At 46.2% G+C, this 24,342-nt stretch overlaps 1 gene segment (V, D, J or C); it reads right to left on the reverse strand.

The window, feature by feature from the left end:
• Positions 1 to 386: 386 nt before the first annotated feature.
• On the reverse strand, positions 387 to 4,661 carry LOC115642269. The segment is given in 3 exon segments: positions 387 to 460; positions 4,091 to 4,390; positions 4,573 to 4,661. Coding segments are annotated over 3 exon segments (423 nt in total).
• Between the last annotated feature and the right edge of the window lie 19,681 nt (positions 4,662 to 24,342).

Consider the following 24,342-nt stretch of genomic DNA (forward strand, 5'->3'; position numbering starts at 1 on the left):
CTCCATATTAGCATTGTCACAATTTGAAGTGTAAAATCAACATGAACATTTAAGTCCAGAATTTCTACTCGCCTGGAGGAGAAATGTAGTTGTACTGAAGCCAATGGCACTACACCCATTTACTCCAAGCGAGGATCTGCTCCCTTAACTCCCCTTCAATTCCCCTATCAGAACAATTTTCCTTTTAACCTTGATGACAAGGGAGGAAAGGCATCCCCTTGCTGAGCCAGACTCTTCAAAGCTGTGCAGTGCCATCCAGTTCTATTTTGGAGGGGTTTTCATTCAAACTCGCCATTCCCGAAATTGTTTTCAGCACAAAAACTGTGTAGTGCCTGGAAAATCTCTCCCTGCCTGACACTTGGTTAGGCAGTAGGCAGGACATGGGGTTAAGACAGGCAGGCCTTCAGCTGTGTCTTTCTAAGAAATCGAAAGTCCCTGTGGTTTTCAGAGCTGACCACAGCTGCAGAGGAAAATGAGAACTCCAGCTAAAGACACACAGAGCTCTGCTGCCATCATCTGCTCATTAATGGATGTTGCTGTTTCTGTCTCATTCCTCTGCATTCGCCAAGTAATCACGAGAGACCATTGTGAAGAACAGCCTGGTGCTGGCCGTTCCCACCCCGTGGCTGAAAGCATGTGTGGCATTACACAATATCATCCCCTGTCTCATGCCCTGGAGCCGCCATTGTACAGAATGGCCGTACGTTATTCATTCTTGGCTATTACACGATGAGGGTAGAATGGGGATTAAACCCCAAATTCCTTACTCCTAATCTAGCAGCATCACAATATCAGACGCACCTGCCATAACTGGAAAGATACCCTGTCGCTCTAACAGAGCACAGGCCTTGATGCAGAAATTATGGGGTTAGGTTCTCAGGGGTGTGTTATGCAAGAGAACAGACCATAGATATTGTGAATGGTTTTTCCTGGCCTCAGACTGCGCCCATCCTCCATGTGCTCTGACACGAGTGCTCTAGGGAATTCCCAAAGGCTGCCCCATGGCATGGTGGCAAGGCTTGTGAGTTCCAGTGAACCAGAGAGTTACAATGGCAGGAGTTTCTCTACTGCTAGGGCCCTCCCAGTGGGACAGGTCAAAGAGTAGGGACCAGGCAAAGAGCTGCCATTGTCAGGGAAGACCAGACGCCTTATCCCTGGGAGACAGCTGGGTAGGAGAAGACAGGCTCTGTATTCAAACCAGGGCTGGCTGGCTCGCTAGTTTGTCATGGGCCAGGCTTCGGTGGAGCAACCGTTTTCTGCTCCAGGCTGCAGCACCGTTAGCAAGTCAGCACCGGCTCTGGGCTGCGGTTGCTTTGCCCTTCAGTGGGTTCTGTGTGCGACTGTGAGGTGGAGGCACAACAAAGGGCGCATCTGTTGGTCAGACCCACCACTACAACCTTCTGCAGCAGTGGGCAAACTGGCCAGCAAGGCCGAGAGCATGTGCCTGGCCTTTAAACGTCTCCTTGTGCAGGTCTGCAGGCCTTACCACCCACTATCCTCCTAGGAGTCGCTGCGTGAGACAGGCTGGCCTGGTTTATGCAGGAGGTCAGACCAGATGCGCGTAATGGTCCTTTTTACAATTGAAAACCCCAAATCATTATCATTTGGGTTTCAGCAACAATTGGAGGCTGCAAACAAACTCTGTGCTCTCCTGTGCCAGAGGCTACACACACAGTGGTTGATTAGCCACTGGGCCAATGGGGACCATGCCCGGGGGCTCAGCCAACTGGGGGGCCCTAGCAGCAGAAACCCAGAGTCCCAGCTGCCAAGCAGGTGGAACCAGCCACTGTTCCTTAACCCTGGTCCCTGCCAAAGCTGGGAGGGGAGAGAAGCACCATGGCCCCGACCCTGGTCCCTGCAGATGCTGGGAGGGGAGAGAAGCACCAGGGCCCCGACCCTGGTCCCTGCAGATGCTGGGAGGGGAGAGAAGCACCAGGGCCCCGACCCTGGTCCCTGCCAAAGCTGGGAGGGGAGAGAAGCACCATGGCCCCGACCCTGGTCCCTGCAGATGCCGGGAGGGGAGAGAAGCACCAGGGCCCCGACCCTGGTCCCTGCCAAAGCCGGGAGGGGAGAGAAGCACCAGGGCCCCAACCCTGGTCCCTGCCAAAGCCGGGAGGGGAGAGAAGCACCAGGGCCCCGACCCTGGTCCCTGCCAAAGCCGGGAGGGGAGAGAAGCACCAGGGTCCCGACCCTGGTCCCTGCAGATGCCGGGAGGGGAGAGAAGCACCAGGGCCCCGACCCTGGTCCCTGCAGATGCTGGGAGGGGAGAGAAGCACCAGGGCCCCAACCCTGGTCCCTGCCAAAGCCGGGAGGGGAGAGAAGCACCAGGGCCCCGACCCTGGTCCCTGCCAAAGCCGGGAGGGGAGAGAAGCACCAGGGCCCCGACCCTGGTCCCTGCAGATGCCGGGAGGGTTGAGAAGCACCAGGGCCCCGACCCTGGTCCCTGCAGATGCTGGGAGGGGAGAGAAGCACCAGGGTCCCGACCCTGGTCCCTGCCAAAGCCGGGAGGGGAGAGAAGCACCAGGGCCCCGACTCTGGTCCCTGCAGATGCTGGGAGGGGAGAGAAGCACCAGGGCCCCGACCCTGGTCCCTGCAGAAGCCGGGAGGGTTGAGAAGCACCAGGGCCCCGACTCTGGTCCCTGCCAAAGCCGGGAGGGGAGAGAAGCACCAGGGCCCCGATCCTGGTCCCTGCAGAAGCCGGGAGGTGGGAGAAGCACCAGGGGAAGCCCCAGCACTGGAACCCTGCGACTGGAGGAGCTTTCACCCCCCCATTGCACCATGAGGCTGTAGTGTGGGGCAGGGCCGGTGCAAGGATGTTTCATACCCTAGGCCAAACTTCCACCTTGCACCTCCCTCCCCCACACCATCGCCCTGAGGTGCCACCCCCGCTGCAACTCCCCCCCTCCACCCTGAGGCGCCCCCGGCTGCAGCTCCCCCCTCCCCCCTGAGGCATCCCCCTTGCGGCAGCTCTCCACCCCCAACCGTCCACCCTGAGGCACCCCCCCCAGTTCACCCTTGCCCCACCTTGTCCCCGAACACGCCATAGCTGCTTCACTTCTCCCACCTCCCAGGCTTGTGGTGCCAATCAGCTTAGGCCCCGTAGGCCTGGGAGGTGGGAGAAGTGAAGCAGCTATGGCGTGTTCGGGGATGAGGTGGGGCAGGGGTGAGCTGGGGCGGGGAGTCCCCCCTTACTTGCTGCAGGCAGCCCTCCCCATGCTCCCCTGCCCCAGCTCCCTCTGTCTAAATGCCGGTGGAACCGGGGTGGCCAAAGATCCAGCCTCTGCTGTTGCTGCCAAAGAAAATGGCGCCCTCCAAATCCTAGCGCCCTACGCTACCGCCTGGGTCGCCTAAATGGTTGCACCAGCCCTGGTGTGGAGACAGAGCTTCTCCAGTCTTGGTGCTGCAGTGGGGGTGGGGGAGAGAGGAGAAAAAGGGGCTGTTGGGCTGCCGGGGGGCAGAATGGGGGGGCTGGTTGGAACATGGGTGGGGCCTGCCCCTGGGGAAGGGACAGAATGGGGGGGCTGTGGGGGAGGGAGGCATCAGGTCGAACAGGTGCAACTGGGGCAGGACCATAGGCAGAAGGGAATGGTGAGAGGCTTCCCACTGTCTCTGGCCTACGGCCCCAGGAAATCTTAATCCACCTCTATTCCTCTGTGTGTGTGTGTGTGCGCGCATGTAGATGTGTGTGTGCGTGTGTGCATGTGCATGCATGTGTGCGTGTGTGTAGGTGTGTGTGTACAAAGAGACAGTCCTGTCTGTGAGGAGTCAGAACACACAGGACAGAGAAAGGAAACTGAGGCAGCTGAGGTCAAAGCCACACTCTGGCTCAGTGGCTGAGCCTGGAACAGAAACCAAATGTCCTGATCTGCCAGGCAAGGATTCAGCCAGCAGGTCACGCTGCCTCCAGCTTGAAGCAGTTGGAAAAACTGGAGGTTAACATTGCGGCCCCTGAGCCTGAAATGAAGGCCGGGCCCCACTGAAGATGTCTTTGGATTCCAGTGGCGCACAGACCCTTTGCTGAGCCTTCTGCCCGGGGCGTCTGAGGCCAGTTCAGGGGATATTGTAGGAGAGGAAGTGAGGCGGTGCTCACTGTGTCTGGAACAGTAGTAAGTGGCCGTGTCTGCAGCTGTGAGCCCGTCTATCTTTAGCTTGCCAGTGGAGCCGCTGGTGGAGGGGGTGATGCGGCCCTTGAAGTCATTAGAAATGTAGGTGGTGCCCCCTGTTTTGAAGGCGGCTATCCACACCAGGCCTTTCCCCGGGGTCTGGCGGGTCCAGTGCATGTGGTGGTCATTGATATTGTACCCAGAGGCGACACACTCCAGAGTGACGGAACTGCCTGGCTTCGCAAGTGCAGAACTCGGCTGGGTCAAAGTCACGGCGGCCACCGAACCTGTTAAAGGAAGAGCAGGGAATGATAACACAACTGGCTCATCAGATAGCCCCATGGGGGCCTCCCAGGCCAGCCTCCTGTCTGGCAAGTCTCAGCGTTCAGCTCTTCAGGGGCTGCTCCTCAATTCAGCCAAGGTACTAAAAATCCCCACACTGCACCTAGTGCTGGCTACTGCTCCCTACCTGGCACGGAGCACCACACGAGGACACAAGTGCAGCCGAACAGCAGCATGCCTGCCGATGGAGCTAAGCTTAGCACAGGTCATGAATCCTTGGTCAGTTCTCCCCCAGGGGATCCAGCGCATTTTAAATAATCAATGACAGGCAAATTCATTTGCATTTACATATAATCCCAGTGCTTTTTTCCCCTGTGTCGGAGAGTGAGAAAAAATAAGCCTCCTTATTTATTATTTATCACATGCACCTAAGCGATGCTATTCGGTGCTTGTGATATTAATAGTAAGGCCTCTATCAAAAACTGACTAGAATAGGATTCCAAAGCCAGAAGGAACACTGATCATCTGGCCTGACTTCCTGTATTATACAGGCCAGAGAACTGCCCCCAAACAATTCCTTTAGAACTAGAGCATATCTTGAAACAAAACCCAACCTTGGTTTTCATCTTGCCATTGATTGAGAATCCACCACTGCCCTTGGTAAATTGTTCCAGTGGAATTACATGATATAAGAACATAGGACTTGCCAGAGTGGGTCAGAATGTTAGTTCAGTCTCCCGTCACCTACACCATTGACTACTGGACACTTTAGAGCTGGGTGGAAAACTATCAGTGGGAACTAGAGAGTTCAGACCCTTAATAAAAAGTACTGTAACCGATTTAAACAGAGATGGTTAAAATCACTCCCCCATCCCCCAGTGAATCTTGTCACCGAAAAACATTGCATTCGATTTGTTTTTCAGTATCCCAAAAAGTGAACTGCAAAGCATTCTTCTAAACACAAATAAATCAGTGTTTGCTTTCTATTTTTTATTAAGAAAACTATGCTATGGAGGTTGAGAAAATGGATATATCCTTTTTTAAATGTCACAAGCAGAAACAATGAATAGATTTCAAGGCAAGAAAGGAGCATTGTGATCATCTGGGTTGACCTCTGTCATAACAGCCCTGATCTCCCACTTTTCATTTCTTTATGAAAACGCTCCATTATACCTGGCCGACCCAGCATATATTGGAGGAAGCTAGGCAATCTTGATTAATAATGTTCAACTGCAAGAATTCACTATATCCCTTAATGTGTATCTCCCTTGTTTTAAGTTGTGGCCAGAATTGGGCATTCCTTGCACCATATCGCATTTGCATTGCATGTGTCCCATTAAACAACTCGATGTACCAGGAAAAGAACACAGAAATTAGCACTCCCACAGTTACCAATACATTCTTTCTTTCTTTCTTTCTTTCTTTCTTTCTTTCTTTCTTTCAAAACTGGAGCTTTTTACTGCAGCTTCCAGAGAGACTTCTGGTTAAACAAAGGTGAATGTGAAGATCACTCAGACCACCTCTCAGTCATGAAATAGAAGAAAATAAAACTTTATTTTAGTGGAATGCTTTCCTTCAAAATTGTTAACATGATGAGAAAAGTAAGGGAGTAGCTGAGATAAAATTTCTCTCTCCTCCTGATACAGGATTATTTACTGATATTACCACAGCAGTGAGGGGAGACAGTCATGGACCAGAACTCCACTATACCAGGTGCTGTACAAATATCGAACAAGCCGATGGTTCCTCACAATCCAAGACAAGAGATAACCTCTGGATGCACAGCGACCGCCAGGCCTGTACAAAGAAACCGGTTGGAAAGGATTCACTTTTCGTGGTGACTTAGAGCGAGATCGAAAGTCCTTGTGGTAGGAACTGCAGAGGCAAATGAAAGCTGGCAGTTCTCTCTCTCTCCGCTGTAACCTTGCTGCCATCATGTGGCAGGTATAAACATCTTCTGTCTCATAATATAATAACAACTAGGGGTAAGAGAGAGAAGGGCCTCATCAAACCCTGCTGTTCCCTTTTTGCCACCACAGCCCTTGCACTGTGCATCCTTTAAGTCATTCTGTGTTCCCATTACTCAGCCTCCACAACCGGGTTCCTCTTTAAACCTCTGCGGTTATTTGCTTCCAAATCTGAGACAGCTGTTCAGGAGATGAGAGATAATGGATGGCTATAGAAGACATTAAAACAGGACTGATATTTTAGCATAGTCTGCAAATGTTAGCGTTCATTTCTACAGCGTTTGACATGTGCCCTGCACCCCAACGTAGGAAATTAGCGCAAAACATATTTTAAAATGTAGCAAAGGAAGAAGATCAAGGAGGGCTCCTCTAACGGCCTGATGTAGAGTGTGTTGCATCGTCTCCTGAATCACTGATAGTGACTCTGTTGTAGGAAGGAGACTGAACTAAGTGGACAAATCTGATCCCACCTGGCAACGTTTATGTTCCTAAATACATCACTTCACGTGGCTGCATATCAAAGTTTTCCAGGTCATTTCCTTCAATCTTAACTTTTTCAAGCACCTCTGGAAACCCCATTCCTATTAGCTATTCTGGTCCTATTCATGGACCAGGATCCCATCGCACCAGGTGCTGTACAAACACAGGAGAAAAAGATGGTCACTTCCCATAACTATGAATCCAAATGAGATGCTCTTGTGAACAAGGCAAATTCCATTCTGGAGCGTGTTCACATGAGCGTTATATGTAAGACAGGAAGTAATTGTCCCGCTCTACTTCATAAAGAGGAGGCCTCATCTGGAGTAGTGTCCAGTCCTGGGCACCACACTCTAAACAGAGAGATGTGGATAAACTGGAGGTAGTCCAGAGGAGAGCAACAACTTGTTCTCCAGGTCCACCAAGAGAAGGACAAGTGGTCATGGGCTTAATCTGCAGCAAGGAAGATTTAGGTGTTTGGGAATCCGAGGAGGGAGATTTAGGTGCTTGGGAATCCGAATGAATTCAGTCACCCTGGTGCAATAGGTCACAGACATGCCCAGTCATTCGCAAGCCGAGAACTGCAATACTAAAAGAAGGGAGGAGGTTAATTGTTGTCTCAGGAGGCTTCTCTGTTCTGTTAGTGGAGTGTATTCTAGTCTAAGTTAGAATAGACTACAATAGGCTCATTTAGTCTCCAGAAGACCATGGCAATTGCCAGAGCAGATAAGATGTCCATCCATTCCTATCTCCTATCTCCGAAAGTGTCCTTGGTGAGGTGTCTGTTACTCAAGTTATAAGACGACCTCTGATTATGAAAGAACCTTCCCATAAGACAACTCTGTCTGGGGTTTTCAAAGAAGTCTACAGGAATTAGGAGTCAAATTCACACACACAGAAACTCCAGGAGAAAGTGAATCATATTTGCTTTTAGTTTAAATGATCCAGGAAAAAAATGTCCTACCACCTTATCCTTTATAGCGCAGAAATTAACAGAACTGGACCCTGGGTAAGTAGTGGAAAACATACTTCACACCACCTGTGAACCGCCCTCACTCCACAATTTGATAACCCAGCCTAGCAAATAATTTGTGTCACACTTTAAAAGGAAGACTTCCTATCTATTATTATATTCCAAGGGCCGTGGCAATGTATGTTAAGTGCCTGAAAGTCTCTCTGCCGGCTAATTACTGTTCTCCTTCTGCAACATCTAATCTGTCTGACCAAATGCTAGAGAACCTGGAGCCATCAGTCCTGAGAGAAAATGCAATGCCTGGGAGTTGCAGAAGCTAAGTATTCCATACCTATGTTTTGAACTGCTTTACGCTGCCACTAGAAGTTGTTTTCTTACAAGCTCTATTTCAAGTACTGCAATCAACTTAGTACATAAGACCATAAGAACAGCCCTACTGGGTCAGACCAAAGATCCATCTAGCCCAGTATCCTGTCTACCGACAGTGGCCCAAATGGAGTGAAGAGAACAGGGAATCATCAAGTGATCCATCCCCTGTCACCCATTCCCAGCTTCTGGCAAACAGAGGCCAGGGAAACCATCCCTGCCCATCCTGGCTAATAGCCATTGATGGACCTAGCCTCCATGAACTTATCGAGTTCTTTTTTGAACCCTGTTATAGTCTTGGTATCTAGGTATCTAGTCCAACCCCCTGCTCAAAGCAGGACCAATCCCCAACTAAACCATCTCAGCCAGGGCTTTGTCAAGCCTGACCTTAAAAACCTCTAAGGAAGGAGATTTCACTACCTCCCTAGATAATCCATTTCACTGCTTCACCACCCTCCCAGTCAAAACGTTTTTCCTAATATCAAACTTAAACCTCCTCCACTGCAACTTGAGATCATTGTTCCTTGTTCTGTCATCTACCACCACTGAGAACAGTCTAGATCCATTCTCTTTGGAACCCCCTTTCACGTAGTTGAAAGCAGCTACCAAATCCCGCCTCATTCTTATTTTCTACAGACTTAATAATCCCAGTTCCTTCAGCCTGTCCTCATAAGTCATGTGCTTCAGCCCCCTAATCATTTTTGTTGCCCTCAGCTGGACTCTTTCCAATTTTTCCACATCCTTCTTGTAGTGTGGTGCCCAGAATTGGACACAGTACTCCATATGAGGCTTCATCAATGCTGAATAGCAGGGAATGATCATGTCCCTCGATCTGCTGGCAATGCTCCTACTTACACAGCCCAAAATGCCATTAGCCTTCTTAGCAACAAGGGCACACTGTTGACTCATATCAAGCTTCTCGTCCACTGTAAACCCTAGGTCTTTTTCTGCAGAACTGCTTCCTAGCCATTCGGTTCCTAGTCTGTGACAGTGAATGGGATTCTTCCATCCTAAGTGCAAGACTCTGCACTTGTCCTCGTTGAACCTCATCAGGTTTCTTTTGGTCCAATCCTCCAGCATATCTACCACTCCTCCCAGTTTAGTGTCATCTGCAAACTTGCTGACAGTGCAATCCACGTTATCCTCCAGATCATTAATGAAGATATTGAACAAAAACGGACCCAGGACCAACCCTTGGGGCACTCCGCTTGAAACCGGCTGCCAACTAGATATGGAGCCATTTATCACTACCCTTTGAGCCTGATGATCTAGCTTTCTATTCATCTTATAGTCCATTCATCCAGCCCATACTTCGTTAACTTGTAGGCAAGAATACTGTGGGAGACCATATCAAAAGCTTTGCTAAAGTCAAGGAATAACACATCCACTGCTTTCCCCTCATCCACAGAGCCAGTTATATCATCATAGAAGGCAATTAGGTTAGTCAGGCATGACTTGCCCTTGGTGAATCCATGCTGACTGTTCCTGATCACTTTCCTCTTCTCTAAGTGCTTCAAGATTGATTCTCTGAGGACCTGTAACATGATTTTTCCAGGGACTGCACAGGTTGACTGCACGTTGTGTGAAAAAATACTTTCTTTGTTTTGTTTTAAACCTGATGCTTACTAATTTCATTTGGTGACCCCTAGTTCTTCTGTTATGAGAAAGAGTAAAAAACACTTCCTTATTTGCTTTCTCCACACCAGTCATGATTTTATAGACATCTGTCATATCCCCTCTTAGTCATCTCTTTTCCAAGCTGAAAAGCCCCAGTCTTATTAATCTCTCCTCATACAGAAGCCATTCCATACCCTTTTCTGAACCTTTTCCAATTCCAATAGATCTTTTTTGAGATGGGGCGACCGCATATGCACACAGTATTCAAGATGAGGGCGTACCATGGATTTATATAGAGGCAATATAATATTTTATTTCTTATTATCTATCCCTTTCTTAATGATTCCCAATATTCTGTTGATTTTTTTGACTGCCACTGCACATTGAGTGGCTGTTTTCAGAGGACTATCTACAATGACTTCAAGATCTCTTTCTTGTGTGGCAACAGCTAATTTAGACCCCATCATTGTATATGTATAGTTGGGATTATGTTTTCCAATGTATGTTACTTTGCATTTATCAATATTTTATTGCCCAGTCACTCAGTTTTGAGCGATCCTTTTGTAGCTCTTTGCTGTCTGTCTGAGATTTAACTATCTTGAGTAGTTTTGTGTTATCTGCAAATGTTGCCACCTCACTGTTTACCCTTTTCCAGATCATTTAGGAATACATTGAATAGGACTGGGCCCAGTCCAGACCCTTGGGAGACCTCACTATTTACCTCTCTCCGTTCTGAAAACTGACCATTTATTCCTACCCTTTGTTTCCTATCTTTTAACCAGTTACCAATCCATGAGAAAACCTTCCCTCTTATACTGTGGCAGCTCACTTTGCTTAAGAGCCTTTGATGAGCGATATTGTCAAGGGCTTTCTGAAAATCTAAGTACAATATATCCACTGGATCCCCCTTGGTCCACAGGCTTGTTGACCCCTCAAAGAATTCTAGTAGATTGGTGAGGAATAATTTCTCGTTACAAAAACCATGTTGACTTTCCCCCAACATATTATGTTCATCTAGATGTATGACAGTATTGTTCATTACTATAGTTTCAACCACTTTGCCTGGTACTGAAGTCAGGCTTATAGGCCTGTTTTTGCCATGCTTGTTAGTGGTTGTGAGAGGATTTCTCCCCAAGCTTTCTTCCAAGCTTTCACCTCAAGCTTTTTAGGGGACCAACTGGCTAAGCATCAGTTCTGCAGAAAAGGACCTGGGGATTACAGTGAATGAGAAGCTGGATATGAGTCAGCAAATTGCCCTTGTTCCCAAGAATGCCAATGTCATATTAGGCTGCATTAGTAGGAGCATTGCCAACAGATTGAGGGAGGTGATTATTCCCCTCTATTCGGCACTGATGAGGCCACACCTGGAGCATTTCATCCAGTTTTGGTTCCCCCACTAAAGAAAGGATGTGGACAAATTGGAGACAGTCCAGCGGAGGGCAACGGAAATGATTAGGGGGCTGGAGCACATAACTTACAAGTAGGGTGACCAGATGTCTCGATTTTATAGGGACAGTCTCGATATTTGGAGATTTTTCTTATATAGGTGCCTATTACCCCACCATACTCTGTCCCGATTTTTCATACTTGTTATCTGGTCACCCTACTTACCAGGAGAGGCTGAGGGATCTGGGCTTGGTTAGTCTGCAGAAGAGCAGATTGAGAGGGGATTTGATAGCAGCCTTCAATTACCTGAAGGGTTCCAAAAAGGATGGAGTTAGGCTGTTCTCAGTGGTAGCAGATGACAGAACAAGTAGCAATGGTCTCAAGTTGCAGTGGGGGAGGTTTAGGTTGGATATCAGGAAACACTATTTCACTAGGAGGGTGGTGATGCACTGGAATGGGTTACCTAGGAAGGTGGTGGAATCTCCAGGTTTTTAAGGTCAGGCTTGACAAAGTCCTGTCTGGAATGATTCAGTTGAGGATGATCCTGCTTTGAGCAGGGGGTTGGACTAGATGACCTCCTAAAGTCTCTTCTAATCCAAATCCTCTATTATTCCATGATTCTAAAGCCATGGGATTCTTCCTCTAATGAATTTCATAGTAGTTTCCCAGAGGAGACATCCATCAAGCAACTAAATACTTTTCTGTAGTCTTGCAGAAAACATCTAGCTACCTAGGGTTTGCCAGGAGCTTGCACATCTTCTATGTGGATAAAAAGTACTTGGAGATAAGGGACCAAGTACACAGCTGGTATAAATCAGTTTAGCTCCATAGAAAGCCATGGCCCTTTAATCCAATGAAAGACACTGCTAGATATTGGGCTGGATTCTCTTCTCATTTACATCTTGTACACTGGAACAACTCCATTGATCCAAATGGATTCATTCCTTATTTATGCCAGGGTGAATGACAGAGGGTAAGAAACACACATTTCATTCCTGGCACAACCACATCTGAGAGACTTGGGAAAGATTTCTTAAGGGTATTTGGATACCTAAGTCCCAAAGGGGACCTATACAAGTCAACAATGGCTGAGACAGGAATGGAACCTGTCTTTCTTAAATCCCAGTCAAGTGTCATATCCATTAGACCACAGAGCCCTCCTCCTGGAGCAGCCCTCCCTGGTATTAAGCTCTGTACAGAACACCTCTGAATCGAAGGAGGCTGCCCAGCTCTGAAAATCTCAGCCATAAAGCTACGATTCTGCCCGAAAAGGGAGTCAGCAAAAACAGCAGCTGAAGTTTTGCCATGTCTGTAACCAGGGGGCCGCACGCTTTGTCACTCATACCATTGCCATGCTCTGTGTGCTACCCCACTTTTTCCCAGTTAAAAAGCAGACTTGGCTGGGGAAAGTTGGCTGGAGTTGGGGTGAGGGCCTGGGGGAAGAGCATACAGCTAACTCTGCATGAGTAATAAAAACATGCAGCCCTCTAGGAAGCTGCTGCCAGCGAGGTCTGAGGGCAGCAGAGGGAGTCACAGAGCTTTCTCTGCCCGCAGTGCCAAATGGGCACTCTCTGGCTGGCTGGTTTTAGGTTTGTCTGGGTTTCACCCAGCTCAGAAGGGTGCTGTGCATTGAGGCCTAGGATGCTTCCTGAAATCGTGGAATTGGTGCGAGGCAGTTTGCAGAAGTAATCAGGTGACACACAGCTCTTGGCATTTCCCGAGAAGCCAGGGCCAGCAGTCACTGCAGTGAAAAACGTGAGGGTGAGAAGGCAGGGAACGGGCACTGAGGTGCGTACGTGGCAGAGCAAATGAGAAGGGTGCTGTTCCGAACACAATCGCTCTGTTCACATTTGTTCCACACTAGAGCGAAGTCTGAGAACCCCCACCCTGAGCGTACCGTAATAGAGGAAACAGTCCTGGGATTAGACCCTGTTGGGAGCAGTAGTAAATTGTGTCAGTTAGTCTAACTTTAACCTGCCTGGCTAACTATGTCAGCAATCACTCACACCCCCTGTGGCTACTGTCCTTTGTTCCAGTCTCTTTCAGGTATCTTTGGGGTTGGAGAGGCCATCTCTTGAGCCAGCTGAAGACCAAATGGAGGGGTCTCCCTGGAGTTTAAATAGACTTTCTCTTGTGGGTAGATACCCCTCCCTGCCCCTGTGTAGAATCCCAGCTCCAAGATGGAGTTTTGGAGTCTTATGTGGATTGGAGCCTTCCAAGATCCATTGTCAGTTAATTGTTTCTTGATTGGGCACTTAATTTGCACATTCCTTTCTCAAGAAGCTGACCAAATGCTTTGCAAAGGCTACTTAAAAATCAAGCAAGTACCCAGCCAATATTCATAACTTTGAATATAACAAGGACACATGCATAGAACTAGGATGAATAGATTCAGTGGATCATAACCTTTACAAATATATGTTACAAGTCATATGTAGCATAAAACATATTCCAGTTATATCATATATACATTCATAAGTATATTTCCATAAAGCCTTATAGGGTGCACCGTGACAAGCACTTCTCTCCAGACCAGACTCCACGTGCCAGCAGGATAGACACTACTATGACAGCTTCTTCTATTGGTGTCTGAGTGGAAGTAACGGCTGGCATGCTGCAACCTACTAAAGACATTGATTTCTGGACAAACATATTGGGGAATGCAAAGCAGCTGTGAACATAGGAAGCACCAAACTGGATAGGACAACTGGTCCATGTGGCCCAGTACCCTGTCTCTAACCATCAGCAGATATGTCTTAAGAAAATAGAATTCCTTGCTAGTTTGCATCAGTTAGAGAATGATTGATGAGGGATTAAATCCCTTCCAAACTTTTGGAGATTTTTTCCAAGTCCTTGCGATTTTTAAACCACCCAGTTAAAACCACATTGACGGCTGCTGGTGTGGTTGAAAGCAATTGAGACATAATACTGGATCACAGCCACAGCCATGTAAAGCCCACATTTACATAGTAAGTCAAAGGGAAAAAATACAAACATATTTTATCTGCACATGGCTGCTGATCAAGCCTTATGCCTCTATCTGTATATGATCCCATACAGATAAAAGTCAAACAGAATCAAGGTCCTAAATTCATTTTAAATAAAACAGGAGGTGCAAAGTTGGTTGCATCTTTCCCAAATAAATGAAATATGGGTTCCTCTACCCACCTTCCGATGGGTCACATGATCTTTCATTCCAGTGCAAAGTTTTTACTTTAATGATGACATTTCATTCCAGCTCTTGGCCTTGATTCATAGCTCTGGTTCCCCAGTTCCATGCTCGTCTAAGCCTTTTGATTTCAATGGAGTTAAACCAAGGTGCACTGCAATAACAGTGGGAAATAAAGCCCTTCCTACTTAATATGCTTTGTTATATGTAAAAATCCTTCCGTTCTCAGAGAGTAGAATCATATACCAAACACGCGATGTATTTCCTTGGCATTTTGATAAACAATTACGATCATCTAGACCAGGGGTTCTCAAGCTGTGGGTCAGGACCCCAGAGTGGGTCACAAACCCATTTTAATGGGGTCACTAAGGCTGCTGTTGGCCTAGGCCACAGCAAGTCTGAAGCCCAAGCCCAGGTCCCACTGCCAGGGCTATGGTTACAGGACCCCTGCCCAGGTTAGAAGCCCTTGGGCTTCAGCTTTGCCCCACTCACACACACCTGAGGCGGTTGGGCTCAGATGGGCTCCGTCTTTGGTCCCCTCTCCTGGGGTCCTATAGTAGTTTTTGTTGTCAGAAGGGGGTCATGATGCAATGAAGTTTGAGAACCGCGGATCTGGTCTGATCTCCTGTACAACACAATGCACTGACTGTCTCCTGGGGCGCTTAGCTGGGGTTCAAGTGTCCTGAGTCCTGTTCCCAGCTCTTCAGCTGAGCTGTGTTGGACCTCAGATGAGTCACAATGCCAGACCTCCTGGTTTTCCTTGGCCTACTGAGACTGCAAGCTCTTCGGGGGCAGGAATGTACAGCCCTTGGTACAAATGGGCCTTGATCACATTTAAAACTTCTAAGCACGGTTGTAAAAACAAACAACAGAAACACCTGAATTTGACAATGGACATCCAACCTTGATGTTAAGACTCCAAGTGATATATCGTGGTTAATTCTTCTCATCTCTATCTATCCATCTCTTACTTCCCATTTGATTTTTTTTCTAGCTTCAACTCTCAGATATTTTTTGTTCTTACGCCTTTTTTTCTACTAAATTAAAGAACACTCTTGTACCAACAGTCCTGAACTCCCCTGCTCAACCTTTTCTCCTAGCACAGGTGTCTGTGGCTGACTCATTTTTTTTAGTTTCTTGCTTCCTTTCACATTCCCAGTTTAGCTCTTCTAAGTCAAACTGAAACCTGAAATCTAGAATCCATCAGATCTGAAAGGAACAGCTGTGCTTTTTGGCATGGGGGAATTTCTCACCGATTTCTAGTTGTGCAAACTGGACTCTCAATTTAACTTTACCCATAGAAAATATTGAATAAAAGGGGACATGATGGATAAAAAAAATGGGTACTGTATTCATAGATAATCATTGATAGTGCTCCCTTCTGGCCTTAGACTATTGACCTTCTTTATACACAGGCCATAGTTTCCCTCCCCAAAAACCTTGGGGGTCCAAGCTACAGAGAATCCACCACCTTTCCTGGGAAGCTGTTTCAATATTTAATTATACTTACTGCTCGGAAACAACATCTTACTTCAATGTTGAATTTGTCTAACTTCAAGTTCCAGCCCTTGGATATTTTAATGCCTTTGCCAGCAAGATTAAAAAGCCAGCACAATCAGGTATCTTTGGCATGGGTAAGAAACAATACACAGTGATCAAATCACCTTCCAAACATCTCTCTGGAAAACTCAATAGATTCAGCTTCTTCAGAGAAGGTAGGACAGTAACCTCTGTTCACCTTGTCCCAGTATAGAAGAACCAGGGGACATTGCTAAAACTGAAAAGCAGTCACTGTAAAACTAATAAAACATGCTCCACAAGATATCATAGGGCCTAAGCCTGAGATTTTCCAAGATGTTTGATAGATTTGGCACCCATTCCCCAATAATTTTAATGAGAGCTGATTGTTCCATCCCAGCTATGTAGCTTGAAAAAAAAAAGAGCAAAAAAATCTTAGAAAGTTTCAAAGACAGGACTGGACTTCTGAATGAATAATGAAAGCTACAAGATGTAAAAAACCTAGGTGATTTGGAAGGGGCATACATTCTGTTGCTTTGTGGCATACATAAAAGTCAAAGTCAGAGAGGTTAGGAAGAAACTTTGCCATGGAAAGATTATCCCATAATTATCCACTAAGGAATTTATTGCAGCTTCCTCAGAGGCAGCTGGTAGCCTCCATGGTCAGAGACCGGAGAGTAGAGTGGTTGGACCAGTCTGAGCCTGGACGGCTTGTGAAATTGTGAAGAAAAAGGCTGAGATGTTCAAAGGATCCTGAAAGGGAGTGAGGTGCTAAATTCCCTTTGAATTGAGTTGAGCCCCAAACTCCCTTAAGCACCATTGAAAGACACCCCAGGATCCACATATTGAGGCAGACACTGAAATAGGTTTTAAAAGGCCATAAAAATGTAGTAATTGCCCAACTGAATCAGAGCCAGGCTCTAGTCCAGAATCCTGCGTCCAGCACAGGCAGGAATATGCTTTAGAGGTGCAAGAACCCCAGAGGAGGCAGATGTGGGATACTGTGCCACCACATAGGTCTCAGCCTTGTCTCTAATTGGCTCCAAATCCCAAAGTGGGAGATTTAATGTCCCTTCCATTAGTTGTTGTTTTTATAGTTTAATTCTGATAACTCTGGATATGCTGAGAATGACACAGTGGGGGAGGTAATATCTTTCACTGGAGCAACTTCGGCGGGTGACAGAGGCATGCTTGCAAGCAAAGTGGGCCGGGTAGATGGGCCCTTCTGGCCCTACCTCCTATGTTCCTAATCTGTTGTGCATGGACATTAACAATTGTGAGCCAGGTGTGTATTGGCCAGATTTAAGGGGGTTAGGTGGTGTGACAAATCTCCAAGTCTGTATTGGTGGGTCCTGCACTTCCTGGTGGATTGAGTGTCCTCAGAAACTCACTAAGGCCCTCAGTATGATCTTCCTTTCCCGGTATGGTGGCCAAGGTTACAGCTGATTGAGCTATTTTCATCACAGACCGGTATGGGAGGTGGGAAGGTGGAATACCCACAGTGTCTGTTGCTTCTTAGAGCTCCATAGGCACCGTTTGGTCTCCTGCCTGGACCAAAGTCTGTTTCCCCTCTCAAAGGGATCTCTGTAGATCATGTGGGGGAAACCCGGGCCTACCCTCTACTCCGGGTTCCAGGCCAGGGACCCTAATGATAGCAGCTGTTAGCAGCTTCCCTCCCCCACTGACGCTGCTTTGATTCTCTGGGCCACTTCCCCGTGCTCCCCTTTCCCAAGCTTCACCCTTACCTCAGGGCTCAGCACTGCTTCCTCCCCTCCAGCTCCTTTCCCCTGGGCTCCTCTCAGGAGAACTGGAAGGAGAGCTTTTAAAGCAGTATAAGTGGGACCTGAATTGGTCCCAGCTGTCTCCATTAGCCTATCAGCCTTAACTGACTCTTTCTCAGTTAATTGAGGTCAGGTGTCAGCATTAGCCTAACGACCTTAACTGGTTAAATTGGCCTCAGGTGTCTTGACTGGCCGGGAGTAGCCCTTGTTTGGCTATCCAGGGAACAGGGACCTGCTCATTCTGAGGCTGATCTACCTGCCATCCACTACCCTCTTACATCCCTCTGGCCTGAGTCCGTCACAATGCCTAGTGGGATTTCCAAAAACAACCTGTTTGATTCAGGTTAACAAAGGTCCATTGAGCTAACCCAGCTGGGAGCTGAAACCAGACAACTTCAAATGAGAAATTTAGGCTCAATCTGTGCAAATGAGGGATGATTGGCCATTGGAATAAACTACCAAGGGAAGTGGTGGATTCTCCATCTCTTCTCATCTTCAGATCAAGACTGGAGCTTTCTGGAAGATACTTTAGTTAAATGCAAGTTATTGGGTTCAGTACAGGGTTAGCTGCATGACAGTTAATACCTGTGATATACATGATCTCTTTTGGCCTTAAACTCCATGAAGCCATAAAAATCTACTTAGGTGCTTTGGTAACTCATACAATGTACCTAAATATCTTCCAAAATCTCACTGTGAGCCTCTCCATGCCTCAGGCCCCATCTGTAAAATGGGAAGAACAGCACTTCCCTACCACCAAGGGATTTGTTTAGAATAAATACAATGACCATTGAGATGTTTGGGTACTACGATAATGAGGGGCATATAAAATATGAGAGAGAGAGAGAGAGAGAGAGAGGGAAAGAGAGAGACCAACTCCTACTGAATGACAAAGGGACCTGGGTCTTCATTTCTTAGACCACTTTGAAAACCCCATCCAACAGGCCTCACGGGGAGGCAAGGAGTCATCACCAGCTATGAAGGTTGGTCTTCTGGTGAAGGCGCCGTCCTGGAACCTGGAAAATGTGGCTTTAAGTCTAAGCTCTTCCACCTACTCGTGTGACCTTGAGCAAATTGCTTAGACTGGGATCTTCAAAAAGACCTAAGAGATTTGGTGTCCAAATCCCACTGAATACCAGTGGCACGTTGGACACCTAACTCTCTAAAGCACCTTTGGATATCCCAGCCTAGATTTTCAAAAGCCTCAATTGCACTTAAATGCATCAGTTCCTAATGGAAGTCACTGGAAGTTAGATTTCTAAGTGCCATGTGTACCTGTGAATACTTACCCTGTAATCTTTTCATATCCCCTCTCTGTATAATCAGAATAATCTGGGTTGCAAGGAATATGGAAGAGTTTGTTTAAAAGATGGAGGAAATTTCATTGTCAAATTTTGACATTTTAATGAAAAATTAAATTGCAATTTCAAACGTTCAAGATATTTTGCCATCACTGTTATTCAGAGATTGTGGTGAACGGGCCATCTAATAATCTAGATTAAAAATAAAATGTCAATACCTAGACCCTGGAGGCAAATGTAAAACATTAAACTCAATCTGAAGTCTTATTCGTTTAACTGACAGGAGGATAAATTCTGTGACACCTAAAGTTATTGGGCACTATCCTGACCTAGTGTAAATGGAAGTGTTGTTAACTGAACATTGGGGCTTTTATTAAAAATAGAAATGGGTTGTGACTACAGCAGAGTGACTGTTTTCATATAATATATTATTCACTGAAATTCAGTTCTGAATTGACCAAAATTTAGTGAATTCAGCCTGAAATTAGCCAATAGTTTGGGGGGGAGGGGGATTCCAAAACTTTAAATTTAAAAATGTTTAAATTAAATTTAACTAAAAACATCTCAAAGTTAAATAAAATGTTTTGTTTTGGGTCAAACAAAATTCTTACTGTTACCTGAAATGAAGTGTTTTAGTATTTTGTTAGAGTGACCAAAAAAAAAAAAAGGAAGTGATCTCAGATTGACTTGATATTCCCACCACCCCCTTAGGATATTACATATTGACCACCAAACCGAAAAATCCAACAATAATTCACCCAGCGCTAGTTCTGAATACTTTAAAACAATAATCTTGTTTGATCAAAGTCTTCTTGTGATTAAGGTACAGCTCTTCAAGGCAAGACTCTGTAAGGGCCTCCTCTGAGAAGACAGCTGTTGAAGACTCATTCCTGTCCCTTGTCAGTTGATTTCAAAGAAACCTGATGTCTTTCCCCCAAGCCACCGTAATTCAAACCTCTGCTTTCTCAGAACTCCAATATAGCAACAATGTTGTCCTGGGTCTTTCAAACGACGCACATCTTCCATTATTGAAACTTGCAGGTGTCTTCATTCTGAGAAAGACAAACTAAAATATCTCAAACTCATTCTCTAAAACTAACTGTCAAACACTGCCATTTTGACCAGAAGAGCTTTTTAGGGATTATTCTGACTTATTTTAAGCATCTAAAAATATAGAGAGATGATTTATTTTGCTTATGGTGTTAAGATGATATCTGGATTGATGTGAGTTATCAAAGCTTTGCTAAATTCAGTAGATTTATGGTCAGCATAATACCTGAGGATCTGGTCTCTTTTTTTAAGAAAAAGGAGAAGAAAGAGTATGGTGAATGGAATGTGCATCAGCCCCTAAACAAGAAAAGATTATTATTAAAAAGAAGAAGCCTACATAACATGAAAAAATATTCATACTGGCCCAGATCTCCAGCTGTTGAAAAATCAACCCCAGTTCCAGTGAAGTCAGTGGGTCAGATCTCCAGCTGACGTGCATTGACAGAGCTCCACAGGAGTCTATGGGTCAGACTCACTAAGCGTAGCTTCACAAAAGTCAACGAGCCAGATCTTCAGTTAGTGTAAATCAACCCTGGAGTGAATAGACCAGATCCCCAATGGGTATAAATCAGTGTAGCTCCATTGGAGTCAATGGAACAAGGGCAGTTTATCCCAGCTGAGCCTATGGGTAAAATTCATCTCTGCAGAATGGCAGCATAAAGCCTAAGTAACGTTGAAGTCCCACATCAGTTCTATATTGAGGGATTCTGGGGGCCATAAGTGGTGCATGGGGCTTGTGTTGTTCCTTTGAAGAACAAATTTTCCCCTATATCAAGAAAAGGATTCTTTCCCTCCCCTCCACCCCCCACCCTCACAACATGTGTCAGGAATGCCTGGGAACTCTTTCAAATTATGAGCCAAAAAGAAGGCGTTGAGACAGTCCAAGGGCAAGTTTTGCTCACCCTAACTCATCTTGAGTGGCATTTTACTCCAGGAGTAGGTGCACTGAATTCATTGGAATGGCTTGTGGTGTAAGATGCTACTCAAGATAGAACTGGCAGAATATGATACATAAGGTACTACAATTATCTAGACAAGCTAGACCAATTCCGACTAGAAATAAGGTTGAGTTACCCTCCATCTGCAACCTATCTAGTTGTTCATAATCCAGCACTTTAAGTCTTTAAATCAAGACTCTCTAAAGAGACAGGTTCAGCAAAATAGGAGCTTGAGGCAAGAGTCAGTGGCTGACGTTCTCTAGCCCGTGTTCTGCAGAAGGTCAGACTGGGTGGCTATATTGGTCCCTTCTGGCCTTAATTCCAATTGATCTAAAAGGTGAAACATGATTTAATAGGGCAAAGGGGAAGTCCACATTTTTCACTCTTTATGCTGGGTGGCAATGAGATCTGTGGAACTGGAATGGTGAGCTGAAGAAAATGGAAGGACAGTCATCACTTGGGTCACCTAAAACGAAGCCAATGTTTGTCCAACCTGCTCTTAAAAAAAACCAGTGATGGAGATTCCACAACCCTCCTAGGAAGCTGCTCTAATTCTTAGATACTGTTACACTCAGGAAGTTTTTCCTAGTGTCTAACCTAAGTCTCTCTTGCTGCAATTGAAGCTCATTACTTCTTGTCCTGTCCTCAGTGGATAAGGAGGACAATTTATCACCCTCCTCTTTATAACAACCTGCTACATACTTGAAGATTGTTATTGTCCCTCCAGTCTTCTCTTCTCCAGACTAAAACACACCCATTTCTTTCCAATCTTCCCTCATAGGTCATATTTTCTAGACCTTTAATCATTTTGTTGCTCTTCTCTGGACTTTCTCCAATTTGTCTACATCCTTCCTGAACTGTGGTGCCCAGAACTGGACGCAGTACTCCAGCTGAGGCCTAATCAGTGCTGAGTAGAGTGGAAGAATTGCTTCTTGTGTCTTGATTACAACACTGCTGCTAATACATCCCAGAATGATGTTCGCTGTTTTTGCAACAGTATTAAGTTGTTGACTCATATTTAGCTTGTGATTCACTATGACCCGCACGTCCCTTTCCACAGGACTCCTTCCTAGGCACTCGTTTCCCATTTTGTATTTGTGCTATTGAATATTTAGCCTCAAGTATAGTCCTTTCAATTTGTTCTTATTGAATTTTGTCCTATTTCAGCCCATTTCTCCAGATCATTCAGAATTCTAACTCTGTTCTCTACAGCACTTGCAACCCCTCCCAGCCTGGAATTATCCACAAACTTTAGAAGTCTACTCTCTATACCCTTATGCAAATCACTGATGAAGATATTGACTAGAACCAAGGCCAAGACAAATCCCTGTGGGACCCCACTCGATGTGCTCTTCCAGTTTGATTGTGAACCACTGATAAACGACGCTGAGTACGCTTTTCCAGGCTGGTGCGCACTCACCTTATGGCGGGTGCCTCTAGGCTATTTTTCTCTAGTTTGTTTATGACAATGTCATGTGAGGCAGTATGAAAAGACTGGCTAACATTGAGCTATATCTCATCTACTGCTCCCCCTCATCCACATGATTTGTTACCCTGCCAAAGAAGGATACTGGATTGGTTTGACAGTCAACATAGAAGAAAATAAGATGGTTTTTGGCTAGTTCCTTAAGTATTCTAGGGCGTCCTTCATCTAGCCCTGCTGACTTGAAGACATGGCATTTGTCTAAGGCCTTGTCTACACTGCCACTTCCAGTGCTGAATCTTTCTTTGCTCAGGAGCATGAAAAAGCACCCCCCTGAGAGAAGCAAGTTTCAGTGCTGTAACGTGGCAGTGTAGACAGTGCCCCAGCACTTGGAGCTACTCCCCTCGTGGGGGTGGTTTTATTATAGCGCTGGGAGAGCTCTCTCCTGGCACTGGAGCTGTGACTACACAGTCACGTTGAAGTGCTGCCACAGCACTGTTGTTCTTTGCCTATGCTAGCCTCAGAGCCTACCCCATTTACACAGGTGTTCGGTGTTAGTTCTGATCACTGTTAACTTTTTGGTGAAAGTTGCAGCCAAAAAAGGCATTTAACACTTGGGCCACTGCTACGTTTTCTGTTATTGTCTTTCACTCTGAGTACTGGGCCTACCTTGTCCTTTGTCTTCCTCTAGCTCAGGGATAGGCAACCTGCGGCACGCGAGCTGATTTTCAGTGGCACTCACACTGCCCGGGTCCTGGACACCGGTCCGGGGGGCTCTGCATTTTCATTTATTTTTAAATGAAGCTTCTTAAACATTTTAAAAACCTTATTTACTTTACATACAACAATAGTTTAGTTCTATATTATAGACTTATAGAAAGAGACCTTCTAAAAATGTTAAAATGTCTGACTGGCATGTGAAACCTTAAATCAGAGTGAATAAATGAAGATTCGGCATGGCACTTCTGAAAGGTTGCCGACCCCTGCTCTAGCTTTGCAAGTATTTGTTAAATGTTTTCTTATTACCCTTTATATGCCTACCTGGTACAAGCTCACTTTGTGCCTTGGCTTTTCTAGTTTTGCCCCTACATTCTGATGTATTTTTGTCATTTGACTTAGTTTTCACTTCTTGTATGACTGGGTTCAGCTCTGTCCCACTGGTGCTCTCCTGTTTAAGAAGCTCCATGTTAAGAAGTTGTGTATTTCAGAAAACAAACAAGCAAACAAACAAAAACCATGAGTGGAGTAAGGAGTTATTCATTGCAAGCAGGCAGGGCTGGCTCCAGGGGGTTCGCTGCCCCAAGCAGCCAAAAAACCACAAAAACTCTCTGCGGCAATTCAGCTGGACATCCTTCGCTCCGAGCGGGAGTGAGGGACCCTCTGCCGAATTGCTGCCGAATACTGGACGTGCCACCCCTCTCTGGAGCGGCCGCCCCAAGCACCCACTTGCTAAATAGGTGCCTGGAGCTGGCCCTGCAAGCAGGGTAGCAAAAATTTTGCACCAACAACCAGATTTTTGAAGGATTTATTTTAAGGTATTGTCACTCTGAGTAGAGCAACTCCTGGCTGATTTAGGAGCCTGGTGGTATTTAGATTCCTAAAGATGCAGACAGGTGCTTAATGCACATTGATTTCAATGGGCATAAAAGTACTTTTGAAAATCCCACCAGGTGCCTAAATACTGCGAAAAATCGAACCCTGAGTGCCTAAGGCCTAGTCTACACTTGGGAGCTTCACCTACGTCCCTCTGCCACTTAGAGGTGAGATTTCCTTTTGAAGGGACACAGCTATGCCAGTAAACTCTCTTATGGAGACACAGTTACACAGTATAAATACCAGCCTGGGACCAGGAAAAGTACCAGCCCAGCAGGTCCAACTGCGATGCACTTGGTCTGAGATTTCTACCCTCTTCAAGCACCAATGCGCCTCAGCAAGTATTTGCTGTGACGGCAGGCAGCGTTTTCAAAACAGTAAGGTTTGTTAGTCAACTG

Source organism: Gopherus evgoodei, unplaced genomic scaffold, assembly GCF_007399415.2.
Source record: "Gopherus evgoodei ecotype Sinaloan lineage unplaced genomic scaffold, rGopEvg1_v1.p scaffold_39_arrow_ctg1, whole genome shotgun sequence".
Classification (NCBI taxonomy): Eukaryota; Metazoa; Chordata; order Testudines; family Testudinidae; genus Gopherus; species Gopherus evgoodei.